General features: G+C 46.3%; 1 protein-coding gene across 1 annotated transcript in view; it reads right to left on the bottom strand.

The window, feature by feature from the left end:
* Nucleotides 1-24961, bottom strand: part of LOC105105077 (anosmin-1) — a 170631-nt gene extending 145670 nt beyond the window's left edge. Inside the window, exon 1 of the mRNA XM_031445982.2 lies at nucleotides 24680-24961. Within this exon, the coding sequence (XP_031301842.1) occupies nucleotides 24680-24886 (207 nt within the window). The 5' untranslated portion in view covers nucleotides 24887-24961. The remainder of the gene's footprint in view (nucleotides 1-24679) is intronic.
* Between the last annotated feature and the right edge of the window lie 292 nt (nucleotides 24962-25253).

The raw sequence follows: 25253 nt of genomic DNA, 5'->3' as shown, positions 1-25253 counted from the left end.
ATTATGAGAAATTTTAGCAGAAACTCAAAGGATGCAGCCAGCTACTGAAACAATGACCTCACAAGATGTCTGAGCTGCAACGGGATTCAATCTTGTCCTACCTGGGAAGGGTAGTGTACTAAAGCTCTTATTCATAATTGATTGAAAATGGATTTATTAGTAGTATATCAAGACTTATTGAGGGCTCTTAGAATTCTGACTCTCCACAATTAGTCACATGAGCCACGGAGGATTCCAGAGTTCTGAGATCTCCTGCAGCATTACTAATACAGTGGCCCTTTGTGCAAGCCATTTGCATCAGTGGACATTTCTGTCAATCCTTCTCTGTGGAAGTATAAGATCTATTTAACTAGGGCCAAGCCTGTTCTCTAAATACAACCAGGACAAGGGACTCAAAACATGATTCCAAATATCCACTCAAAGTGTTTGTAAACTGCAGAATCCTGACTCAGATGCTACCATATAATCATGCATCAGAGAAGACCTTTGAGGGGCATATAATCCATCCTCTTGCTGAGAACAAGACAAACATAACTGGTTAATGACATGTCACTGTCTTATAATACAAGGAACTTTCCAAAGGAAAGAAGTTACAGTGCCCCAGTAACACGTCACCCTGTCTCGTCAACTTTTCCATCCCCGAATTCCTACCCAAACCTCTCAAATCCATTAAAGATCAAAGGAGTGAGCAGTTACTAACTTTCAGACCTTCTGCCAGCTAAGATTTGATTCTCTAATTAACCAAACCCTCTAATGACTCTCTCCAAAACATTCACAATGCCTGCAAAAAAGGTCGAAGCCAGATGAGAAAGACACGAGACAGGATGCACCCTGTATGAGTACTGAGAGGGAAGACCACATAGATGTTCTTCGACCTCATGATACTCAAGGAGGGGACCAAGATAAGGACGCAAATAACCCACATCTTGGAAGTGAACATGAAAGGGGGAACTTTCTGAAAAACGCTCCCTCTCGTCTGAGAAAGGAAAGTGACAGACGGGTCAGGAGGGAAGATGTCAGCACCCAGGGAGAGCACCAGACCTCAGAACCACCATGCCTAGGACTTTCTGACCACGTCAGTCACTCATTACCATGGATCTGAATAACACGTGACAGCCATTGGCAATCCTGGCAACACCGGATGCTGAGGAAAATCCTAGATCATGAGAACTGTGACAGTTAATGGAGATTCACGTCCACATCCTGTCTTTATAGATGCAATGGAGCACAGGAAGCCTAGAAATATGCAACAAGTTGTTGATTCAAATTAAAATATTTTAATAGATAGCACACCTCACATGGAATCAAAAGATCCTACTTCACAATCCCAGGCTATTTCTCCAACATAAATGGTGAGCTCTTAGAAAAATTAATTTCTTCTTTTCCAACATGCGAAGAAGAGTATTTTTACAAGATCATCACAGAGATGGTTACGAAGACCCCTGTTATCATCTGAAGTCAAGGCTGCTGTCTAGCTGGCAAGACGCAAAACCCATTAACAACAGTGCTCTGCACGCAAAGAGTGACTTAATAATTTAGAAGAAGTTAACAGAGAGCTCAGGAGTCCTGCGTGGCTCAAGTGAGTGATTAACCGTGGAGAAGGCAGAATTCTAAGAGCCCTCGTTAAGTTCTGATTTAATGGTAAAGAAAATGATCTTCAGTTGCTTGGGAGTAAGATCAGTCTTAGAAATAACTTATTCTTTCGAGTCTTTCTAAAGGCACCCTGTCTAAGGAAAGCACAGGATCGCCACAGTGCTTTGCTGCAGGGCTGCACTAACTGAAAGCCATTACCCGTAACACCATTTTGGGGAACATGAAAATCCAGTAACACCAAATACTATTTCTTTGGGGTTCCTGACCCAATTCCAACGTGTGTGTTGGTGGAGGCGGGGATGGCTTCCCCACACCATCAAGTCATTCTTGCACACTAACAGGGTGACTCAATTCTGACACCGTCTACCCCGAGGTAGCACCAAATCCCACAGGTTGAGGGCTCAGTCACACGAGCCTCCCCTGGCCTTCAGATGCCAATGGCAATCCCAGGTTACCACCTGTGCTTCTGACCAACGAACTACAGACTGGAGGTTCCAACGATCGCATCCTTGGACTTTAAAGACCACTTGCAAATCCCAGCTGTGACTTGTACTTCTGACCGACTGGCTACACGTCAGAGATTCCCATGACCCTCCCTCGGATTCAATTAATTTGTTAAAGCAACTCACAGAATTCAGAGAAACATGTTTCTTGCTGGATCCCTGATTTACTATAAAAGGATGTGACTCAGGAACAGCCAAACGGAAGAGACGCAGAGGGCAGCGCGTGGGGAAAGGGCAGGCAGCTCCCGAGCTCCCTCCAAGCACAGCGGTCCACAGAGCCACCCAACCAGAAGCTCTCTGGATCCCGACCTTGGGGTTTTTATAGACACTTCGTTACACAGGCGAAATTCATCACGGGTTGTTGGCGACTGCTCCAACCTCTGGCTCCCCTTCCCTCCCCTCCCAGGGGCATCCGCTGTGAGGTTGAAAGTTCTAACCCTCTAATCACGTGGTTGGTTTGACTAGCAACCAGCCCCCATCCATAGGTTATCCAGGGGCTCTCCAAAAGTCACCTCATTAATATCACAAAATACACCTTTATCACTCCTATCACAGGAAATTGCACGCATTTTAAGAGCTGTGAGCCAGGAACTGTGGACAAAGAGAATATACACAGTACCACACTCTCCTTAATATTATTTAAAATTCAAAATGAAATACAGTGACAATAGGATTCCTAGTACTGCTGCAATACAGTACCACAAACTAGGTGGCTTAATCAACAGAAACTACTGTCCCACAGTCCTGGAGGCTAGAGATCTGAGATCAAAGTTTCAGCAGGGCCATACTCTCTCTGAAGGCTCTGCAGGGAATGTGGTCCAGGCCTTTCTCTTATTTTCCAGAAGTTCTTTGGCTTATGGTAAAACTGAGTCACCCTAAAGTCAAGTTCCTCTGCCAAGTTTAAGATTAACCTCTCTACCCAAAATTGTATTCCCTTTCCTGTCCCGCCCTGTACCTATCAAAATCACACAGGACATATATCACAGAACTAGAACAAATCATAATAAAATTTATATGGAACCATCAAAGACCTAGAATTGCCAAAGCATTACCGAAGAGAAAGAAAGAGGCTGGAGGAATAACTCTCCCAGACTTCAGACAATACTATAGAGTACAGTCATCAAGACAGCATGGTTTTGGTACAAAAACATATAGACCAATGGAACAGGATAGAGAGCCCAGAAATGAACCCACAAACTTTTGGTCAACTAATCTTCCACAAACGAGGCAACAATATACAATGGAATAAAGACAGTCTCTTCAGCAAATGGTGTTGGGAAAACTGGACAGCAGCATGTAAAGCAATGAAGCTAGAACACTCCCTTACACCATACACAAAAATCAACCCAAAATGGATCAAAGACTTAAACATAAGACAAGATACAATAAACATCCTAGAGGAAAACATAGGCAAAACATTATCTGACATGCATTTCAAAAATTTTCTCCTAGAAGAAATAAAAGCAAGAATGAATAAATGGGACCTAATGAAACTTACAAGCTTCTGCACAGCAAAGGAAACCATAAGTAAAACAAAACGACAACCTACGGAATGGGAGAAAATTTTTGCAAATGAAACCGACAAAGGCTTGATCTCCAGAATATATAAGCAGCTCATGCGACTCAATAAGAAAAAAAATAAACAACCCAATCCAAAAATGGGCAGAAAATCTAAACAAGCAATTCTCCAAGGAAGACGTACAAATGATCAATAGGCACATGAAAAAATGCTCAATATCACTAATTATCAGAGAAATGCAAATCAAAACTACAATGAGGTATCACCTCACACCAGTCAGAATGGCCGTCATTCAAAAATCCACAAAAGACAAATGCTGGAGAGGCTGTGGAGAACGGGGAACCCTCCTACACTGCTGGTGGGAATGCAGTTTGGTGCAGCCACTGTGGAAAACAGTATGGAGATTCCTCAAAAGACTAGGAATAGACTTACCATATGACCCAGGAATCCCACTCCTGGGCTTATATCGAGAAGGAACCGTACTTCAGGATGACACCTGCACCGCAATTTCATAGCAGCACTATTTACAATAGCCAAGACATGGAAACAGCCTAAATGTCCATCAACAGGTGACTGGATAAAGAAGAGGTGGTATATTTATGCAATGGAATACTATTCAGCCATAAAAACCGACAACATAACGCCATTTGCAGCAACATGGATGCTCCTGGAGAATGTCATTCTAAGTGAAGTAAGCCAGAAAGAGAAAGAAAAATACCATATGAGATCGCTCATATGTGGAATCTAAAAAACAAAAACAAAAACAAACAAAAAGCGTAAATACAAGACAGAAATAGACTCATAGACATAGAATACAGACTTGTGGTTGCCAGGGGGGTGGAGGGTGGAAAGGGATAGACTGGGATTTCAAAATTGTAGAAGAGATAAACAAGATTATACTGTATAGCACAGGGAAATATACACAAAATCTTATGGTAGCTCACAGAGAAAAAAATGTGAGAATGAGGGTGTATATGACCATGTATGACTGAAAAATTGTCCTGAACACTGGAATTTGACACAACATTGTAAAATGATTATAAATCAATAAAAAATGTTAAAAAAATTGAGGGGTATCAAAGAAAAGGGGGGACAGAAACCAAGCAGGACCCTGTGGGGCCCTCCTGGGTACAAAAGCCCCTCTGTGTACCCCATTTCTTGTTTGTACAAAAAGGTTTTAGTCTCCTGGGCCTTCTCTGAGTTCTAAAGAGCGGACACAGGAGTTAACTAATTAAGGAAGTGAGGGAAGGCAGGAACAAAGGAAAAGCAGACAAGGAAGAAAAGTGCTGAAGCTTAAACAACCGTTCAGTGGTAAAGCAGAGTCCTAGTTCCTCCTCAAGGGATGTATCTAGCCATCGGACACTTGTTGATGGTTAAGATTCCAGAAACACCACCCAGCTGCCTCCCCACCATCAATCAGGAGCAAGTCATGCGCCCTGCAACCCTCACCCAACATGATGCCTTTACAAACCCTTCCCTGGAAGCCATCAGAAGTCCGGTCTCTTTAGCATGAGGTGCCAGTTCCCCTTGGCTGGTGCCGAAGTGACGGACGGGTTGGGAGGGAAGATGCAGTAAACTAAACGCTATACTGTCCTTCATCCCAACCCAACATCAGTAGATTAGCTTTGTCGCAGGGCAGCGGTGAGGACCCAAGTTCAATTCAGGAACAACAGCAGCAAATCCAGTCTCCACATACCTTCCAGCTGTGTCCTCATCTATGTCTGTCTGTGTCCAAATTTCCCCTTTTTATAGGTATACCCATCGTATCGAGTTAGGGGCTTACCCCACTGAAGTATGACCTCCTCTTAACTAATTATATCCCCAACAACTCTATTTCTGCATAAGGTCATTTTTCTGAGGTTCTGGGGGTTAGGAATCAACATATGGATTTGGGGGGACTTAATTCATCCTGTAACAGTGACTAAAAATATATCATATGCTATGTTGTTTCAACCATACCCCAACCTACAGCCCAACTAAGAAATCTCTGCCTCAATATATTCATGCATTTTTTTTCCCATTTGCTTTAAAAAATCACTATCAGTGTTTGCTCCTTAACTGTGGCCTCCGTGTCACCTCCCAGCATGTCAGAGCAACGGGTCTCACAACCCATCTGTCTCTCCATCTTGCCAGTGATGACTAGTCCCCTGTGTTTCACATAAAGTGCTTATATCTTGAGCATATGTTTCCATCATAAGGAGACAAGTGTTAACCATAATGTAGACTTGGTAAGATCAAGTAAGTTCAGCTTTTGGTGGAAACAGGCTGCTTAAATAACCAGCACACAGGCACAATGAGATGACGTGGCCACGTCCAGAATCGGTGCCCCCCACCCTCCCCCACCGCCGGGGGAACCAACCTGTTCTTAGACGGTGCTCTTTCTGCCCTGTGTCCAGACCCTCAACTTTACACTCTCCACCATTCCGTAACTGGACCTTGACTGCTAATGACCGCTGCTCTCTGAAGTGGCCATTACGGAGTCTTGCTCCTGAACTCCTAGGCTCAGAGGGAGCACTGATGGAATCTTTCCCCATCAACAAGCTGGAGCCCAAACCCATCTTTCAAAGAGACGGCGGCCGACCACAACTCCTGTCCTCTCCTTGACTAACGGCCATACTGAAACCGAGCGTGTCCTCAATGACATGCCCGCTGAGGAAGCCTACTTCACAAGCTAAATCTTCTTCTTTTTCCTCTCCTTTTTCAGTTTTATTAGGTAGGATTCACAAGCTAAATCTTAATAAATGTTACGTAACCCTGAACAAAGGAAGGTTGGTCAGAAGAACAACGCTGGGGCCAGGAGGCGGAGAATGTCAAGTTTCGGTGCTAAAACGTGGCCTGTGTCATCAAGCAGAGGAAGGCACTGGAGAGAAGCCCCAGATCCTAGATAACTCTAAAGCAGTGGTCCTCAAAGTGGGGCCCAGGGACCATCACCAGAAGCTTCTTAGACACACAAATCCCGGGTCTTACCCCAGACCTGCAGGGCACGGCGAGCTGTGTTTTAACAAGTCTTCCAAGTGACTCTGAGCCTCGCTGAAGCTGGGGAACCTCGACGCCAAGGGGGGACAATTCGTCTTTCTTCACTGCACGGGACTTTACGAAATCCCACTCCTGGTGTTGCTCCCTTCCCTCCACGTTACCACTTACGTACGCTCTGACTACCTAGCTGGCTCTGCAGGTACACAACAGGCCGCTTAAATAAGCCACCACACAGTCATACCGAACCTCCACACTGCTCGCCATGCGAGTACTCGTAGCACTGCAGTTATTGAGAAAGACAACCCTCTTGATCAAGCAGTAAGTCAATCTTTGGATGTCTGTGTGTGTGCATGTATAATTTCCCACCCAGTCAAGTGCATGTCTGCTCCTGAGCCTGGGAAGGGACTGCCCAAGACAACGGCACCCAACACCATCCAGGCCTAGCTGGCCTCCACTCTGCCTCGGCCTCACCTCTGTCTCCAGGCATCTTCCTAAAACACAACTGGAGTAAGATGTTACTTATTGTCTGGGATGACAGTGAGGAAACAAAAGCAAAACGGACTCTAAAGGCACTCAGAAATTCCCCTATTTCTCAAAACAGACGCCTGACAGGTGTGAAGCTTGAAGGGCGTGATCTGTGGTTCCCAGTAGGCAGTCCCCGTGAGGCACGTTACAGCCTGGTTTCTGACACACTGGCCAGCAGAGGTGAAAGATTTATTTTTAAATGATCAAGCTAATTACTCACAAGCATCAAGAGTAGCCGGAGAGAATATGTCGCCAGATAAGAGAAACTGAATTCTGTTGTTATTGTCACTACAACCATTTAAAAAAATGTCGACTTAGAAAACGACATACAATGCCCCATAAATGAAAACTACTATTTCTATTTGCATTCCTACAGAGTATGTTAGTGACACGTTTTGGAATACACCGAATAAACCCTAGAAGTACTTTTTCTAATATTAAAGCAAAGCCGACACACCTTGATACACACGTACAGGCTGGAAGCCTCAGGAGAAACTTTAGCTGAATGTCATCTGCAGTGCAGGAAATCTAAGCAGGAAAAAAGAATGACCAGAGATACGTGCTTTTCCCAGTCTGACTTTACTAAGTCCCATTTTTTGGTCACACGGTTTTCTTATGATATATGCATCTTGATTGTGCTAATTTATGTGTTATTCATTAGCGAGCACAGAATAATTAATCGCACTAAAATGGAGCACCCCATAGTCCATTATGCCCTGACTTATATGATATCCTAGCCCATTCATCATGATTCGGGGTTGTTTTAATATGAACTTCAAAAGACAGCATGTTCTAATGAGCGATCACTGGAGAAAACATAATGAATTAAATGGGATGCAAGAGAAAGAGCAATAATCCCAAGAAAAGACCTCAGTTTGCAAAAAAAAAAAATCAGTTCCAAGAAAAATGTTACCTCCAGAATTACAAGCAACCCTGCATCCGGCAAGTCAGGTATGTTTTCCTAACAGAATAGATACCCTAGAATTCAGCGGCCTTTTCTCCTTACACAGTATGTATCCAAGATTTCAAATTTCAGTTTTAAAATCTACTTAAACTGTTCCCACACATCACAGGGGAACAGAAAATCTTTATGTGACAAGAGCATGTGAGACATGCGTTTCACCCTCTATATATAGAACAAGGTGCTTTCAGACAAATTTCAAAGGGTACATTTTTTAAATTAAAAAGTTGCATTAAAATTTTTTATTTACAAAAAAAAGATTTTACTTTTTGGAGGGGATTTAGGTTAACAACAAAATTAAAAGAAAGGTACAGAGGTTCCTATACACCCTCTGCCCCCCACAACACAGCCTCCCCCACCATCAACATCCCCACCGGTGCACAGGTGTCACAAGTAATGAGCCTACAATGAAACATTATTGTCAGACAGCGTCCATGGTTTACACTAGGATTCACTCTTGGTGTTGTACTTTCTGTGGGTTTGGACGAAGGGATAATGACATATACGCATAATTATAGTATCACACAAGGTATCTTCAGTATCCTAAAAAAATCTGTGCTCCACCTATTCATTCCTACCCCAGCCTCCACCCAAACCCCTAGCAACCACGGATTTCTTTACTGTCTCCATAGTTTTGGCTTTTTAAGAATGCCGTACAGTTGGGATCATACAGTATGTAGCCTTCTCAGATGGGTTCCTTTCACTTAGTGATATGCATTTGAGTTTCCTACATGTCTTTTTGTGGCTTGATACCTCATTTCTGTATAGTGCTGAATAATATTCCACTGTCTGAATGGACCTCAGTTTATTTATCCATCACCTAAGGAAGGACATCTTGGTTGCTTTCAAGTTTTGGCAAGTCTGAACAAAGCTGCTATGAATATCCATGTGCAAGTTTCAGCGTGGACAAATTCTTATCTCATTTGAACAAATACCAAGGAGCACAACTGCCAGATCAAGGGCATGTTTTGTTTTGCAAGAAACTTCCAAGTGACTGTTCCATTTTGCATTCCCAGTAGCAACGGAAAAGAGTTCCTGTTGCTTCACATCCTTGCCAGCCATCTGGTGCTGTCAGTGTTCTGGTTTTTGGCCATTCTCATGGGTGTATAGTGGAATCTCACTGTTGTTTTAATCTGCATCTCCCCGATGACATATGATGTGGAGCAGCTTTCCATATGCTTGTTTGCCACTTGTATATTTTCTTTGGTGAGATGTCTGTTCAGGTCTTGGCCCATTTTTAAATCAGGTTGTTTAAATCACCTTTTATGACTTTCAGACCAGCCTTTGCAGGATCAAGGGGTGCCCACTACTCATCTTTGAGTCCCAAAATCTTCAGTACCAGGCACTCATTCTGTGCCTTCCTTGTCTCAAGAACCACAGCCAATGCTTCCATAGAGCTAAGTACACGTGAGGTTCTGCTCCACATCAACTGTGTGGCATCATAGCACAACCCAATGAAGTGGTGTTACCATGGCCACCACTTTGCAGGTGAGACAACTGAGGCAAAAAGCACTAAGTGGTCTGAAAGAAGGCCCAGAGCCCAAAGGTTTGTGTTTTGGGTTTTTTTTTTTTTTTAACTTTTTAAACTGAGTTATAGTCATTTTACAATGTTGTGTCAAATTCCAGTGAAGAGCACAATTTTTCAGTTACACATGAACGTACATATATTCATTGTCCCATTTTTTTTTTGCTGTGAGCTACCACAAGATCTTGTATATATTTCCCTGTGCTATACAGTATAATCTTGTTTATCTATCCTACATTTTGAACTCTCAGTCTGTCCCTTCCCACCCCCCCACCCCCCTGACAACCACGTTTGTATTCTTTCTATGAGTCTGTTTCTCTTTTGTATTTATGTTTTGGTTTTTTTTAGATTCCACATATGAGCGATCTCATATGGTATTTTTCTTTCTCTTTCTGCCTTACTTCACTTAGAATGACATTCTCCGGGTCCATCCGTGTTGTTGTAAATGGCATTATTTTATTCTTTTTTATGGCAGAGTAGTATTCCATTATACAAACATACCACACCTTCTTTATCCAGTCATCTGTTGATGGACATTTAGGCTGTTTCCATGTTTTGGCTATTGTAAATACTGCTGCTATGAACATTAGGGTGCAGGTGTCTTTTTGAAGTAGGATTCCTTCTGGATATACACCCAGGAGTGGGATTCCTGGGTCATATGATAAGTCTATTCCTAGTCTTTTGAGGAATCTCCATACTGTTTTCCACAGTGGCTGTACCAAACTGCATTCCCACCAGCAGTGAAGGAGGGTTCCCTTTTCTCCACAGCCTCACCAGTATTTGTCATTTGTGGACTTTTGAATGATTCAGAGGCCAAAGGCTTTTTGAAGGGAAAAAATGTTTACTTGCAAATAAGTTCCAAGGGAATCAGACTTTAGGACCAGCTCACCAAATTTAAAACACACAACAGGCATTTAAAGGAAAAGCTGCAATACGGCCGACTTTACATTTGTCTGGTCATGGCTGGAAAACTCCAATTTTCTACATGGCTATCACAGTCACAGACGCCATGACATACCTTCAGAATCGTCACTGCCAAGACAGAGATACAGCTGTTTTCATTTAGAAGAATGTTTGCTATAGAACGGAAGCAAAGCATTTTTTTCTAACTGCATTTTATAGACCCAATTGCCTTATTCTTTCCTAGAATCTCAAACGGAGACATAGATGGGCACCTTTCCAAACTCCCACGTTATGAGTGAAGGAGAACACTGTGAACGCCACCAATTTACTGGCTCACGTATCTGAGCCTATTCTTTCAAAGAGGATACCTGAATACGTAATAAAAGAACCATACATGCACACATGTTTAGATAGGGATATACATATCTGAATACAGACAGTGACCTCCAGACAGCAGATCCAGAGAGACAGAAAGTAAAAGAGATAGTACTAGGCCAGCGGTTTTCAACAGGGGCGATTTTGTCCTATGGTGCACAATGGAATGTCTGGAGATCATTTTTTTGTCACGACTTGGGGTGGGAGGGATGCTACTGGAACCTACCGGGTAAGGACCAAGGATTCTGCTAAACATCCAATAATGCACAGGACAGCCCCACAGTAAACGATAACCTGGCCCCAAATGTCAATAGTGCCAAGGCCGAGAAACCTGAACTAGACACCCTTGGATAATACACAGACAAACATATATATGGAAATACACTTTGGCCCTAATTTCATTTGGTGGTTGAAAAAAGAACAAACTTTTTTTTCAAAACTGTGAAGTAATAAATAGAATAAGAGTTTACAATATTGCCCTATTAAAAAATAGGTTAAAAACATTATTCAAGTCCATGAAGGGTCCCTGAAAAACAGAAAGCTCAAAATACACAAATGGATATCTGTTCTCACAGTCTCACCTCTAAACACATTTCTCTCTGGTGATACTTAAGTGAATATAGTCCATGCAGAAGTATTATTTTTTAAATTTCCTTGCAGCTGTGAGGACATTATCTCATAACTCTGGATTCAAAAATGTGGAAACAAGAACAAGAAAAGATGTTCCCTACTTTCTTTGCGATTCTGGCCAAATGGGAAAATAACTTCCCAGATGCAGGCCATTTCTGGAATGATCAGCAAATGGGTTTGGCTGTGCTGCCTTCACAATGGTACAGCCAAATGTCAAAACAAAGGAAGGAGAGGGAAGGGGAGGGAGAGGGGAAGGGGTGACAGAAAGGGAGGGAAAATACATTTCTAGTCAAAGACATGTCAGGGATATCCATCAAAACTCAGCTGAGAGCCCACCGTGTCTAAAGGAGGAAGAAAGGAGCTGGGGTACCTATTTTAGATTTAAAGGGCACAGTTCTAGATCTCAAGGGCTATAGTAGCCCAAAACATGGAAGAGAACACAAGAAACCAAGTGGGTGCCCACCTTCAACCAATGATGATCTTCATGATCTTTCACAGTGCACAGCGTCTTGGGTGATTTCTCTGCACTTCCTTGCCACTGAAGACATTTTTTAAAAATCCCAGTTACCAAAAACTTTTATAGCAACCAGCCTCCTATTTCCTTTTCATTCTTTCTGAAAGTAATCAGTAACTTCCACATAAAGCTGGCATTCTTGTTGTTAACAGGCTTCCACTCCAGAAAGCAAGCTCCGAGTTAATGCTACCCTGTGGCTTGTAACTTCACCTCCGTCTGAGTCATCCACACAGCAGGACTGCTGGGCAAGAATGGGCCAGCCTAGATGCCTGGCTGGCCTTCTGCTCCTTGTTTCATACGCAGTTACTCCTCTGTGGAGAGCAAAACCCTGTTCACTGGGGGAAAGAGTCATAGAGGAAGGGACAAGACATCAGTAAGCGGGGCAAAACTAAGCCGCTTGTCATGATGGACAGGCATGGAAACCTGAGTATCTCAAGAGAACTGTCTGCACAGAGATTTCTAAGGAAACAGTCTCACATTTCCAAATGTGGGGGTGATGAAGATGATGACTGTGGATGCTCATGGTGATGATGATGGTGGTGGTAGTGGTGATGATGATGATGGTGGTGATGGTGGCAGTGATGGTGATGATTATGACAGTGGTGACAATTACGATGGTGATGATGGTGGTGATGATTTGGTGGTAGTGGCAGTGATGGTGATGATGGTGATGATTATGACACTGGTGACAATTATGATGGTGATGATGGTGGTGAAGATTTGGTGGTAGTGGCAGTGATGGTGATGATGGTGATGATTATGACACTGGTGACAATTACGATGGTGATGATGGTGAAGATTTGGTGGTAGTGGCAGTGATGGTGATGATGGTGATGATTATGACACTGGTGACAATTACGATGGTGATGATGGTGGTGAAGATTTGGTGGTAGTGGCAGTGATGGTGATGATGGTGATGATTATGACAGTGGTGACAATTATGATAGTGATGATGGTGATGATGATTTGGTGGTAGTGGGAGTGATGGTGATGATTATGACACTGGTGACAATTACGATGGTGATGATGGTGATGATGATTTGGTGGTAGTGGCAGTGATGGTGATGATTATGACACTAGTGACAATTACGATGGTGATGATGGTGGTGATGATTTGGTGGTGGTGGCAGTGATGGTGATGATGGTGATGATTATTTACTGGTGACAATTATGATAGTGATGATGGTGATATGATGATGGTGACTGTGGGTGATCATGGTGATGATGTTGATGATGATGGCAGCAGTGATGGTGATGATGACTCCCCCATGATTGGAAATGGTCTTGGTATTTGCATCCCATAGGGGTCTGCTCATCAACTGGAAAGCAAACTGATGGCCCTGAAATACCAGGATCCTTAGCATATGCAGTTTGTTATAACAGCACTTGGAAATCTGGCCAGGGGGTGGGGTGACATCTCACTGTAAGGTGTGCATCGTCTTCAAAATCTCTCTTACTATTCTAGGTTGGTAAGTGTTTTGTCAACTTTCCTTCCAGTCCACAAAGTATAACGAACAGCATAAATTTCAAAAGAGTGCCATTCATTCCAGTAGTACAGGCAGTCAAAGGCAGGAGCCGAGACGTTTATTTAAGTCTAGAAAGGGCTGTCTCCCTCAATTACGTGTTATGAAACAAAAGTTGATGGACTTGCATCAGATGAACCATTTATACAAACCCTACAGGGACACAATAAATAAAAGGTGAAATCACCTTTAACCTGAAAGCTTTATTTTTGCTTGTATTTAGAATTTTTCAACTGTTTAGTCTTTCTTTTAGAGAAGCTGTCAGTAATCTCCCAAGAATGCCATCCATCTGGTTTGTCTTTAGGTAAGAATGCCATTTGCACTGGAGGGAGACAGGAACAACAAAAATACTGTGATGCATTTCAGATGTGTGAATTATTAATGCATTAGAATATTATAGTGGGTGAAAAAGGTATAAACTAAAAACAGAATATGGAGAAAACAACTCTAAATTGCTTAACTAAATGAATTCCCATCATTTCTCTTGTCCCCGGCACCAGTAACAATTAACGACATTTTTGGAAGGTGATGGATTGCTTTAGAAAAGTAATGTTTCTGGTTTCATTAAAAGGACTCTGTTATATATTCATTTATAGACTTATAAAACTGTCACTTCTTTGGATATAATCAGAAATTAGCTATGAAATTTAAAAAGTCATCAGTGACAATGAGATACTAAACGGAGAGGAAACATGCATTTTCGTTCGCTGAAGGTTATTTGACATCCTGTGAGTACCAGCTGGGAACAAGCACTTCTCTAAAATGAAGATTGTGATAACCATACATTATATGACTTTCAAGTGGTGACAGCCTATCTGCCTTTTCTTTCAAAGAAAGAAGGTGATACGAAATACCAAATTACACATTTGGAGGTCAGTCTAACACAGTATTATTTTCAAGTTGGCAGGACATTAATAACTTGGAGAGCAAAATCTTATTAAATGACAGAAGTTACCATTTAAAACAAAAGGGTAAGTAGAATGTGAATTAAGAGCTTTAGTTAGCTTTTTTTCCCCTCTTGACGAGCCACTGTTTCTCAGATTCTCCTAAGGATAGACTTTTGCACTTCGGGGGATTCAAGGACTGCATTCATCACCATTTTCTTTTCATGTGCAGCCTTGAGAACTGCCTAATTTCTTTTCTCAGAATCCCTTATGGTCCAACTTTTTTTATCTTACAGAAATGCTGAGAAGAATCATAAAGGGTAAACACAAACACACACACTCCCTGAACCAAAATAAAAGGAAAGCAAGCATATAAAGCACCCTGAGTTCTTCGAAGTAGCTGTCACGTTAAGTACCAGCTATGCTGACCACTTGCAAATACTCCGAATGTGTCCTGCCACCACGCAAAACAGCCATGGCAGCCAGGAATGAAGGTCAAGGCTGAAGCCCTGAGACTTGTTATTCCCAGACAACAAATTCATCCTCTATGACATCAAGGGGTCCAGCTGTTCGTGAAGCATTTCTGCAAGGATCAAACTAACACTCTGCTATTTTGTTAGACAGAATTTTGGTGGACCTAAACAAAATCAATTTATAAGGGGAAGAAATAGTCTTCACCTAAGAAATTATGATAATGTGTTCAGTGATTATATATAAAAATTTAAAAGATGATTTATGATTATCCTTTCTTCACTTCAACAACTCTTGGTAATGATTTGCATAAATGTCTGTCTCTTTTTTAGGAGAGAAGAATTCTTTTGCGGGCAGGAAGCGCATGTCGGTCATGCTAGGTGCCCAGAATCTTAAGATACCTGCAGGATAATTGTGTGGGGCAGATTCCTATTGGCTGGAAGAAGAGCTGGGCTGGACAAATGCACAGGGGACGTCACTGATGGGCTGATAGTTTTCAAGGTTTTTTCTATCACCAAGCAAGCTTTCAGTTGTCCACAATTGTGCGGCTCCGTGATGCAGTGGTGCCCCCGGGCACCAACGCAGAGGGAGAAATGGAGGTCCCTTTCCTCTCAAAACGCCGGGATTCTCAATTGCATTACCAGTTGGTATTTCTCGTCTGCCTTGTCTCACTGTCAGCATGCTGAGAAGCAGGGTCATGTAGTATAAATACTTGGGAATATGATGATTAGGGCTTGAGCTTCTGCTATGAAGCCTTGGTTATCTCACTTCCCGAGACCTCACAACCTTCAGCTGTCTTATCTGTAAAGCCTCACAAGAGTTGCTGTGAAGGTCAAATAGATATTTATCTGACACTACTTTGTCAACACCAAGACTGTTATAAAATGCCAGGAACCTTCTAACCTGAGGCTCAGTAACCCAGGTGAGTTTCTTAGTTTGGGTCCAGCCCCACCCACATTCAGAACAGGGGTCCTCCTGCAGCCAAAGTATGATGGCAGGGAGATGAGGGTGGGGAGGGCAGACCCCTTCTCTCCTTCTTATGCCCACGTGGGGCTCTTTCTTAGGGATGCTGGTGAGGATCCCCAAGGAGATCAACTGAATAGATGAGAGCTGCTGGTGGTGTAGACTGGCTTCACCCACATCAGCAAGAAGCAGGAAGACACCTGTAAGTGTGATAACCGGCTCCCAACCAGTCCTGCGGAGCAACGCTGTGTCACAGCTCCCCCAGCGGGCTCCCAATGCACGGCTGCTGGCTGGGGGCGCTGATGCTGCATCCTGCCCATTGGGAGCCACTGAGAGTCCCCAACAGAGGGACCTAACTGCTGCGAGAGTCTGCATTTACTCACATAGGCTGTTCTGCGTGGGAAGAGCCCAGCTTTCGAGGCTCAGCTCAAGCGTCATCTCCCCTGGGACATGTTCCCTAAAGCGACAAGCCCCCTCCTCTGAGATCTCATACAAATAACTCTCCCTTGTGGACTGACGTGCTCTGTATATAAGTCTTTACCACTACTAGACTATACATCCCTCAAGAGTAGGGCTTTTACAGCCTCATCTTTGAAATTGCAGCAATCCATCGATATTAGCTGAAATAAATGGAAGTGATTAAAGGGGTACTTTTTAAAAGAGAGAGACAGATCTAGCATTCACAGTCTGTGATTTGCATTAAAATGAGCCATAAACACTGCTTCCATAAATCTTTCCTTGCTTACTGGCCGTCAGGGATAACTACTTCTATCCAACCTGCTCCACCATCAGGGAAAATGCCTCCACTCACCATTTTGAAACCATGTGTGAAATCTTTTAAGGCTATAGAGGGGACAATAGGTCCTGGGGGATGTGGTGCCTCTGGCTGCCTGCTGAGTAAATCCAAAGTTGGTTAATATCTGAATTGGTCCTCCCTGCTATCTCCTTAGACCCATCGGGGGCGCTGTGGTTAACGATGTTCCCCACACCATCCGCTGTCCACCTACCACACAACCATTTCAAGGTTGCTGTACTAGTACAGCTGTCCCTTGAGATCCGTGGGGGACCCCCGTTCCAGGACCCCCGTGGACACAAAAATCCACGGATGCTTGAGTCCCTTACATAAAACGGCAAAGTACAGCCAGCTCTCTGTATTTACAGGTCCCTCACTTACGGATTCAACCAACTGCAGGTAGACGGAACCAGCACATACAGAGCACCAGCTGCGTATGTTTTTCATGTGGGCAATGAAGGAGCAGATCTGCTTATATACTGGGCTCAGGAGCTGAAACTTCTGTGCTGGGATCATCAGGAGAGATAAAGTCAAATAACAAAATGTTCTGACTCTTAGCACTTCCTCATGTAGAAAGATCCTTTTTTATATTTGTACAAACTCTCAAGATTTTTGTAAAGGGACAGTGGGGAAAAGTCTGAGCTCAGAGTTGTGAAAGCTGGGATTTATTTTCACTTCTACAGTCTACTATCTGTATGTGCTTGAAAAAATCATTTCTGTAAGCATCAAGCTGTCTAACCTGAAAAACAGGTGTTGAATTAGGTAAGGTATCTCTCTGAAGGTGGGGTGTGTGAGATGGGGTTTCGCAGAAGCAGAGGCTGAAGGGGGGATTTCTGTGTACGTGATGTACTGAGGGGAGCTCTCAGCAGAGGGGGAAGGAAGAACGGGGGGGAGCTCAGTAGGGTTGTGATCTCAGCTAGAGACCTGCATGAGCCTGGCCCCATGCAATGCTTTGGAGCATAAATTGCACAGAAGAGTTGATCCCAGCAGGAGGCTGGCCTCCTGCATGCCCAGCAGTGTGCCACCGGCCATGACTCGCCCTGTCAAGGGAAGAGGATACAGTGCCTTGCTGGCAAGATGGTAACCCATGGCGGAATGTTAGTCTCTAAGGGGGAGCAGCTGTAAGCTATTAGCAGCCAATACAGGATGCAGGGGGCCAGCAGAGTGAGGGACAGAAGGTAACCAACAGCATCTACTGAGAAGGAATAGGTTCTATGATCTATCTTCAATAGGTCAGAGAATCCAAAAGAAATTACACATTGTCTAAGGATAGATGGCACAAAGATAACTAAAATGTTAAGAATATTAGTTTTATCAGTCTACTATGGTATTGTGGGAGACCTCATGCCGACCTGAAGCCCGAGTTATGGATATCTGATTAATGTAAAGAGGAAAAGCTAGGTCATACTTAATAAATGCCGTATGTTGACAGACAATATACTTTTTTACAACATGGAGTCCAGGGTGAGTGAAAAGGAAGAGCTGCGAGGTGGCCGACGTGAGAACTCCAAAGAACTGGGAGCTAAGACGAGTTATGCAGTCATCCGCACAAGGCACTGCAGCGGAGGGAGTGCCTGCACTTGCCCCTGCTACTGCTGTTCACACACAAGACGTCTCCTGACAACACAGGGCTGCTTCAGTGACCACCATCCCAAAGCCCCGACCCTCAAGACTGTTGAAGAGTCACGTTTCTGGAAAGCAATACCAAGTCACAGGTAGGAACTTCTCCATTTCTGAGTTAACACAAGCAGTGCCGACCAACACCTTCCTAAGCTTCTCTACCTAACCGTGAAGTTTTAGCCCATTCGCTGAAGCATACCAACATAGATTCACCAGATTTCATTGCATAACCTATTTCAAAGAAATATAATAACCTCCTAACTTATAATTAAGTTTCTAAAGTGAGAATGCTTACACCAACAGCATTAATTTTAAAGTGCAGATCTCCAAACACCCATACACATATGTACTGAAATGCATATAAATTTCACTATACACAATATACATAAATATAAACCTATTTCTTGTCTAAGAAAGGCACAAAGAAATGAACAAGTCAGTATTTTCCAATATGTTTGACAAATGTTCTAAAATAGTCACAATATGATAGATTTTTAAGTGACATTCAAGGAGAAACACTGTATTAAAGACAAAACTTTGCCATGAATAGCCTAGTGTTTAGTTTGGAGCAAATTCAGAAATTCTTGGAAACAGAGCCAAATGTAAAGGTCAAACCTGAGGATGGCCTCTCTTCCCAGGGACTTCCTGGCATCTAACTTAAATCTCACTGAGGGCCAAAGTGACACACCAGGGCGGAATATATTCCTCACAGAATCCCTGCTCCAAAACTCTGGGAGCCCCAGGGCTGATCTGTGGCTGCTAAAGATTTTTGATGTGCTAATTGTTTGTTTACTTTTTCTTCGAGGAGAGGCTGGTCCTCTAAGCAGAATGAGCTAATCACCAGCTTAGTTCCCTCTCTTGCCAAAACAAACAGCTTCCAATTACTGCGAGAAAAAGCTCCTGATCTCTAATCAGCTACCCAAAGGAGCCTATCAGGGGTAGTTCAGAGAGTGAATAATGTCCCATTAAGCAAGAATCTCTTAACACTAATAAAAGTCTAGAGCCCTAGGGCAGAGGCTGCCAGCAACCTGCTACTTATCTTAGACAAGATTCCGTGCCCCTTTCCCCAGTGGTCTGAGGTCTGGCGAAGAAACAGCAGCCCTCCTCCACTCGGGCCACTCCTCCTCCTCAGGCCTGTGCTACTGAGCCTCCCTTGAGCAAACACAGGCAGAGGAAGGGCAGGTTGCAGGACTGCTACCAGTTAGTGGGACGACCGTCTATGAGGCTCGGAGACTTGGTTCCACCACTGCCTGGAGGAGCAGGACCTGGGGAGACAAGCGGAGTCTCCACCACCAACGTCCCAACTAGCGTAAAAGAGGAAGTCCCTCTCCAGTTAAAGGAGGTTCACCTAAAAAGAGCCCTAACTTACGTCAGGCACATTCTCCCTCCTTTCCCTCTAATATTCTAGCAAAGTTGAGAAAGTAAGTGCAGAACAAGCAGGTTACACCAAGGAGAGCATCGTAACCTTGAACGCCATGGACAGCCCTATGAAGAACCGCCACAGGCGGGCTTAACCCCCTGCGAGGGCCCAGCCCCCTTGACATACCAAACCCAAACCAGGGCTGGCTTCAGGGACCTGTGACCAGTGCACGTGGTGCGTGCCCAGAAAGGGCCTGGTGCCAGGGACTGACAGCTCCGAGATTGCTATACTAAAATCCTTAGTTATTTTATCTTTGAGTTTGCACTTTGTACGTGAAGTCTGATGGGATACTGGAGCGTGTTCTGGAGCATCATGCATGATGCTGTCTCCCCTCCCCCTCCCCAGGAAAGATTCTCAGCTGCCCAATCCCTGGCCCCCTGGCACCCCAGTCCTCACCCAACCTTTCCCTCCTCACCCTCAAGTCACTGTTACACTCTGCCCCCTGCAGGGACCTGGGAGTGGGCACAAGGAGGGTCAGAGTTGGGCATGTGTGTCTTGAATTAGAGGTGGTTTTCCCCATCCCACTCTGGGAGCACCATGCTGTATTTAGTCCCCAAAGTCCAAGACTCCACGGTAACAAGCCTATGCCCATCCTTGATGCAGGTACCTAGCTGCACCCAGCCTTGAGGCCAGGCTCATGTGGACTCTCAGGGGTGAAGCTGCCAGGCCTCGGCTAGGAAGAGCCCAACCTATACACTCATGGTGTAGACAGAGACGGGTGCCCTGGGGGAGCAGGCCTGCAGGGGAGGCTGGGATCTAAACATCTCCGCCCCAGTGCCTCACACTTTCCAGTGCCTCCCAGCCCTGCAGCAACCCTGCTGGAAAAAGATGGTGCACACCTGGTGCCTCCACATCTGGGCCTGGGTTGGCTTCACCTGCCAATCATGGGGCTGTCAACCTTGCCTAAAAGCACCCACCTGGGGACTGGAGCAGCTGGATGGGGACACCCCTGGCTCACCTTCCTGAGGATTTGGCCAGAACAAAGTGCGACGCACTGGTCCAGCAGCTGGCAGAGCAGGGCAGGGGGCAAGTGTCACGCTTGCTCAGGCCCGGGTACCTGTGATGCTCCCCATGTGTCCTGCAAGATCTCTTCGTGCGGCACCCATTGGGCACACCCTACAGTGCACACGTTTGTGGGGGAGGTCCTCTCTTCCTCCTTTCCATCTTTCTGAGCCTGGTCCCACTCGTCCCTCCAGGGATGAGCCAGGACATCCACATTGTGTACCACTGGTGATTCCATGTATGGGTGAAATACTCTGATGTTTGCCTATAACTAACATGGGTGCTGCACAAGAGAGATGAACAATGAAATCCAGGCCAATGACTTACTGTTTAAATTATCCTTTATCGAGAACAGCCCTGGACAAAAAATTTAACACACCATGACAGGTCAAGAGGGAAGGGTCACAAAAGAAAGAAAAGGTTTTATATTTTAATTCCTTCAACAACACTTCTTTTCTTGCCCTTTGAATAATGGACAACCTGCACGTTTCCATATTGTCCTGGTTCCTGAAAATAAGATAGCCAGTTCTGAAATAAATTCACCAACCAAGAAAATCCTAAACATAAAACAAACAAAAAAAACTGGTAGCCGCTCTTGCTGGGAAGCCAGCTGCACCATCTATTAGCTTCTCCACATCCCGGGTCCTTAGCAGTTACAGGAGATCAATGGCACCCTCCTCGTGGTGGTGGGATGAAATGAGAGGCTTGGAAGACACTGAGAACAGGGACTGGTACTTAGTGGTCTTTCAGCCCCTTTAATACCACTGCTTTCACTATCCCCAACAAGTTCTATGATCTTCACCTTGCTAGGCAGTTTTCCTACCAGACACATGAGAGGCTGAAATTTTAAGAAGGTGATCTGCCCATGCTCCCCATCTGCCAAGTGGCCAAGCCTGACGCAGAGCAGACCTGCCTGGCTGCAAAGCCCACGCCCCTGCTCCTTACCCTACAGCTCGGACCTCAGCTGCATTCACTAATGAAAGTGTGTCCTTTCCAACCACCTCCATTGGCAGGATGTTAACCACATGTACACGTGATCCATGAGAAATTGAAGCGGCAAAGTGCTAAAGGCCCTGCACCTGGCATCAGGGAGCTAGGTACCAATAACCTGCGAGGTGCTACCTGGTGGGGCATCGCTTCATGAGGGCAGCACCAAGGAGTGAAAGAAACGACGTCATTCAGAATCCATCTCCCTTGCAGCATGAAATTCTAAGCTCTTACAGGTCGGGGGACTGTGCCCGCATAATCCAGAATACAGATAATTTCAACCTTCACTGTCATCATTCCCACTTCCAGGCATCAGTATGGGGTCCCTGTGCTTTCAGGCAAGGTTAACAGCCCCATGATTGACAGGTGAAGCCAACCCAGGCCCAGATGTGGAGGCACCAGGTGTGCACCATCTATTTCCAGCATGGTTGCTGCAGGGCTGGGAGGCACTGGAAAGTGTGAGGCACTGGGGCGGAGATGTTTAGATCCCAGCCTCCCCTGCAGGCCTGCTCCCCCAGGGCACCCGTCTCTGTCTACACCATGAGTATATAGGTTGGGCTCTTCCTAGCCGAGGCCTGGCAGCTTCACCCCTGAGAATCCACAGTTTGTTGGCCTCAAGGCTGGCCACCAGTCTTCTCCCAGCCTAAAGAAAGCAGTCTGAAACTGTGCAGAAACTGAGAATTGGCACCTGCTCCAGAAAAAAGCCTTCCGCTGGAGTGAATCTGCACAAGTGGGTGGGGTGCGGGCACCCTGATAGAAGGGCTCTTCACAGCCCTCCCCACCCATTAATAAACACCACGTGCAGGGTAATAAGTTGGCTGCAGCCTGCTCCCTCCCTGTCCTCCCAATTTATTGAAAAAGGGGGAGGGACAGGGAAGCCTGAGGGTTTGTTGTTTTTTTTTTTTTGTAAGGAGTTTGTGCTGCTGTCTTTTCAAAACTTAAGAAAGCTTAATCCCTGCAATTTAGATAAATCAGAGAGGCATTACCAGGTGAGGGTTAAACCGCCAAGAATGGCTTTGCAATTGATTGCAGAAACAGCAGTTATTAAGTCCTAACTGAGTAATTTGCAGCTTATTTCACCCCAGCTAATTAAAATGTAATCAGGATTGTCTGGCAATGTGTATTCTGTCAGCAGTTTTTCTTCCGAAGAGAAATCATGCCAAGAGACCACAAGGAAAGCCTTTCACGCGAACTGGCTTGATCTACACTGCTTCTTTAGCTGCTGCAACTGTAAAACAAATAAATTACAGCAACTGACAATTCAATTTTAAAAGAGAGAGGGAAAGGAAAGGAAGAAGAAAGGAAAGATACTCTTTCTGCCTGGGGATGGGCTGCCGCTTTGTTCTGTTTTCTATCCATGTTTAAACAGTGAAGCATCTTCTCAGGAGAGTGACTCTGAGCGCAGGGCAGGCGGTTTTGAAACCAGGTGGCTGGGGAGGAGCCCTCTCCAGGATGACAGGGTAATTTCAGCGCTGGAGACCACACTCCGCTTTCCCTTTCCCTGCAGACCCAGGAGGACCTCAGAGCCTGCCACGTTCCGAAACCCACGGGATGTCGCTTCTTTGGGAAGAAAAAGAACCACGCTCTCAGGCACGTGCAAACTTCCCGAGCTGGTTCACCCTCTGAAAATCCCAACTTTTGGTTCTCCTCGTGCTTCCGCGCGAGCTTTCATTAGCTCTCACGCCAGGATGAACATCCCTGAAGGCTTCAGAGGATCAGTGATCGCCTCTTGTCGCAGTTTAGTTCCCAGGGCCCCTTGGAGGGCCCCCTTTACCCCGCCCAAGAGGAAGAAGCGCCCCAGTTTCTCTCTCAAGGGCGGAGGGCTCGGCTTAAAACCCCACCAAGGGGCCCCCGTCTCCTTCTGGCCTCCGCAGTTCTCCCTGCGGCGAGAAGTTGCGATCTTAGGACAGGTGAGCAGCTAAGAATAGAGATGAGAAGGCGAGGAAGAGAACCAGGACAGACAAGAGAAATAAAGTGTCTGCGTGAATAATTTCAGAAAGCGCGCTCGGATGGGCTGGGGAAGGCAGCTGCGATATGCTCCCGGGTCGGGGCCAGGATCGGCTCCCGTGCGCCCACCAGAAGCCAGGGTCCCTGAGCGAGTCCCGCGGGGGTCCTCGCCACTGTGGCTTCCTCCAAGGCGAGGACAAGGGTCCCGGCCATCCACAGGTGATAAGCGTGCTATTCCACGAACCTCCTCCACACCCACACCCGCTCCCCTACTCTCAAGAGAACAGAACCTCCGAGGGCTGGGGGAGATACTGGCCCCGAGAGTTCTGTCCGAACAGGGCGCCTCCGGGTCCCTTGCATCCCTTCACTTGCTCTCCACGTTATTTACGAGCGAGACCTAGAAGCTTTGGCGCTCCAAACTGGGGCGCACCCAGCTGCCATCAGCCCCTCCCCCGCCCCAACCAACATGCTGGAACACATGACTTCGTCCAAGTGCCCAGCCTGGAGCTCGAAGGGTGGACCGCCAGCTCTAGGCCCGCTGAGTGTGAAAGCACAGTTGAAGAGAGACAAAAGTGTAGGCCCGCGGGCACCTGCGGGGCCGGGGTTCGTTGAGCGGATCCCCGGGCGCAGCGGTGCGCGCCTCCCGGCCTCGCTCGCTGTGTAGGCGGCTTCGAGGGCCCGGAGCGCGGGAGAGTTTGAGGGTCTCGCTACCAGACTGCAGGTCCGCGCGCGGAAGTCTCGGGCAACTAACAAACCCACGCTCCCACCCTTGGAACCCACAAAACTGCTCTCCCTCACCAAAGAAACCGCCTTTCGTTTTCCCGTGGTTAGAAGGGAGTTAGAGAAAGATGCTGCAGGCTTCCTTTTCCTTTCGGGAGCAGAGAGGGAGCTGGAAAGGAGGGTTCTCAGACCCGACTGTAAAACTCACGCCGAGGGAAAGCCGAATCTGCCGGCTGAGCTGGGAGACAAGTTTGGGCGCCGAGGCTGGGAGGCGCGCGCCCGGTACGCGGCGCCAAGGAGGACCCGGGCGGGCGGCGGTTCTTACCTGGAAGTGCTGGAAGAAGGCGGAGATGCGCGTGATCTGCAGGCTGAGGCACCTGGAGGCGCAGCGAGCGCGCTGGACGCTCCCGGCCGACAGCGACTCGTCCAGCCGCCGGGCAGCCGCCGCGCTGGGACCGGCGGCCAGGCAGCCCCCGGAGGCCGCCAGCCAGAGGCAGAGGATCAGGGCCGCGCCGGGGGCCCCGGGCACCATGGCTGCGGGTCGGGGGCGCGGGCGCCGGGCGCTGGCCGAGCCTCCCAGCTCCGCGCCGGGGCCGCACTGCCGGGCACCTCGCGGCCGCCGCAACTCCGCTGGAAAGTTCAATCATTCAACTCCGGCCCCGCGCCCTCCCCGTCGCCGCCCAGCGCGCTCGGCCTCCAGGGGTGGGGTGAGGGTGACAGGCGGCCGCGCCATTGGCTGGGAGGAAAGTGAGTGACGGGGGGCCGGGCGGAGGGCGGAGGGCGGTGGGCAGGTCCAAAGGGCGGCGAGCCCTGCGCTCAAAGGGAGGGGGACGCCGGCCGGGTGCCCAGCCGGTGGTCTACTCCCCAACTGCACGCTTTCGCTCCTGCCTGCCCCCACC

Source organism: Camelus dromedarius, chromosome X (assembly GCF_036321535.1).
Source record: "Camelus dromedarius isolate mCamDro1 chromosome X, mCamDro1.pat, whole genome shotgun sequence".
NCBI classification, from domain to species: Eukaryota; Metazoa; Chordata; class Mammalia; order Artiodactyla; family Camelidae; genus Camelus; species Camelus dromedarius.
This window is presented reverse-complemented; position numbering and strand designations above follow the sequence as displayed.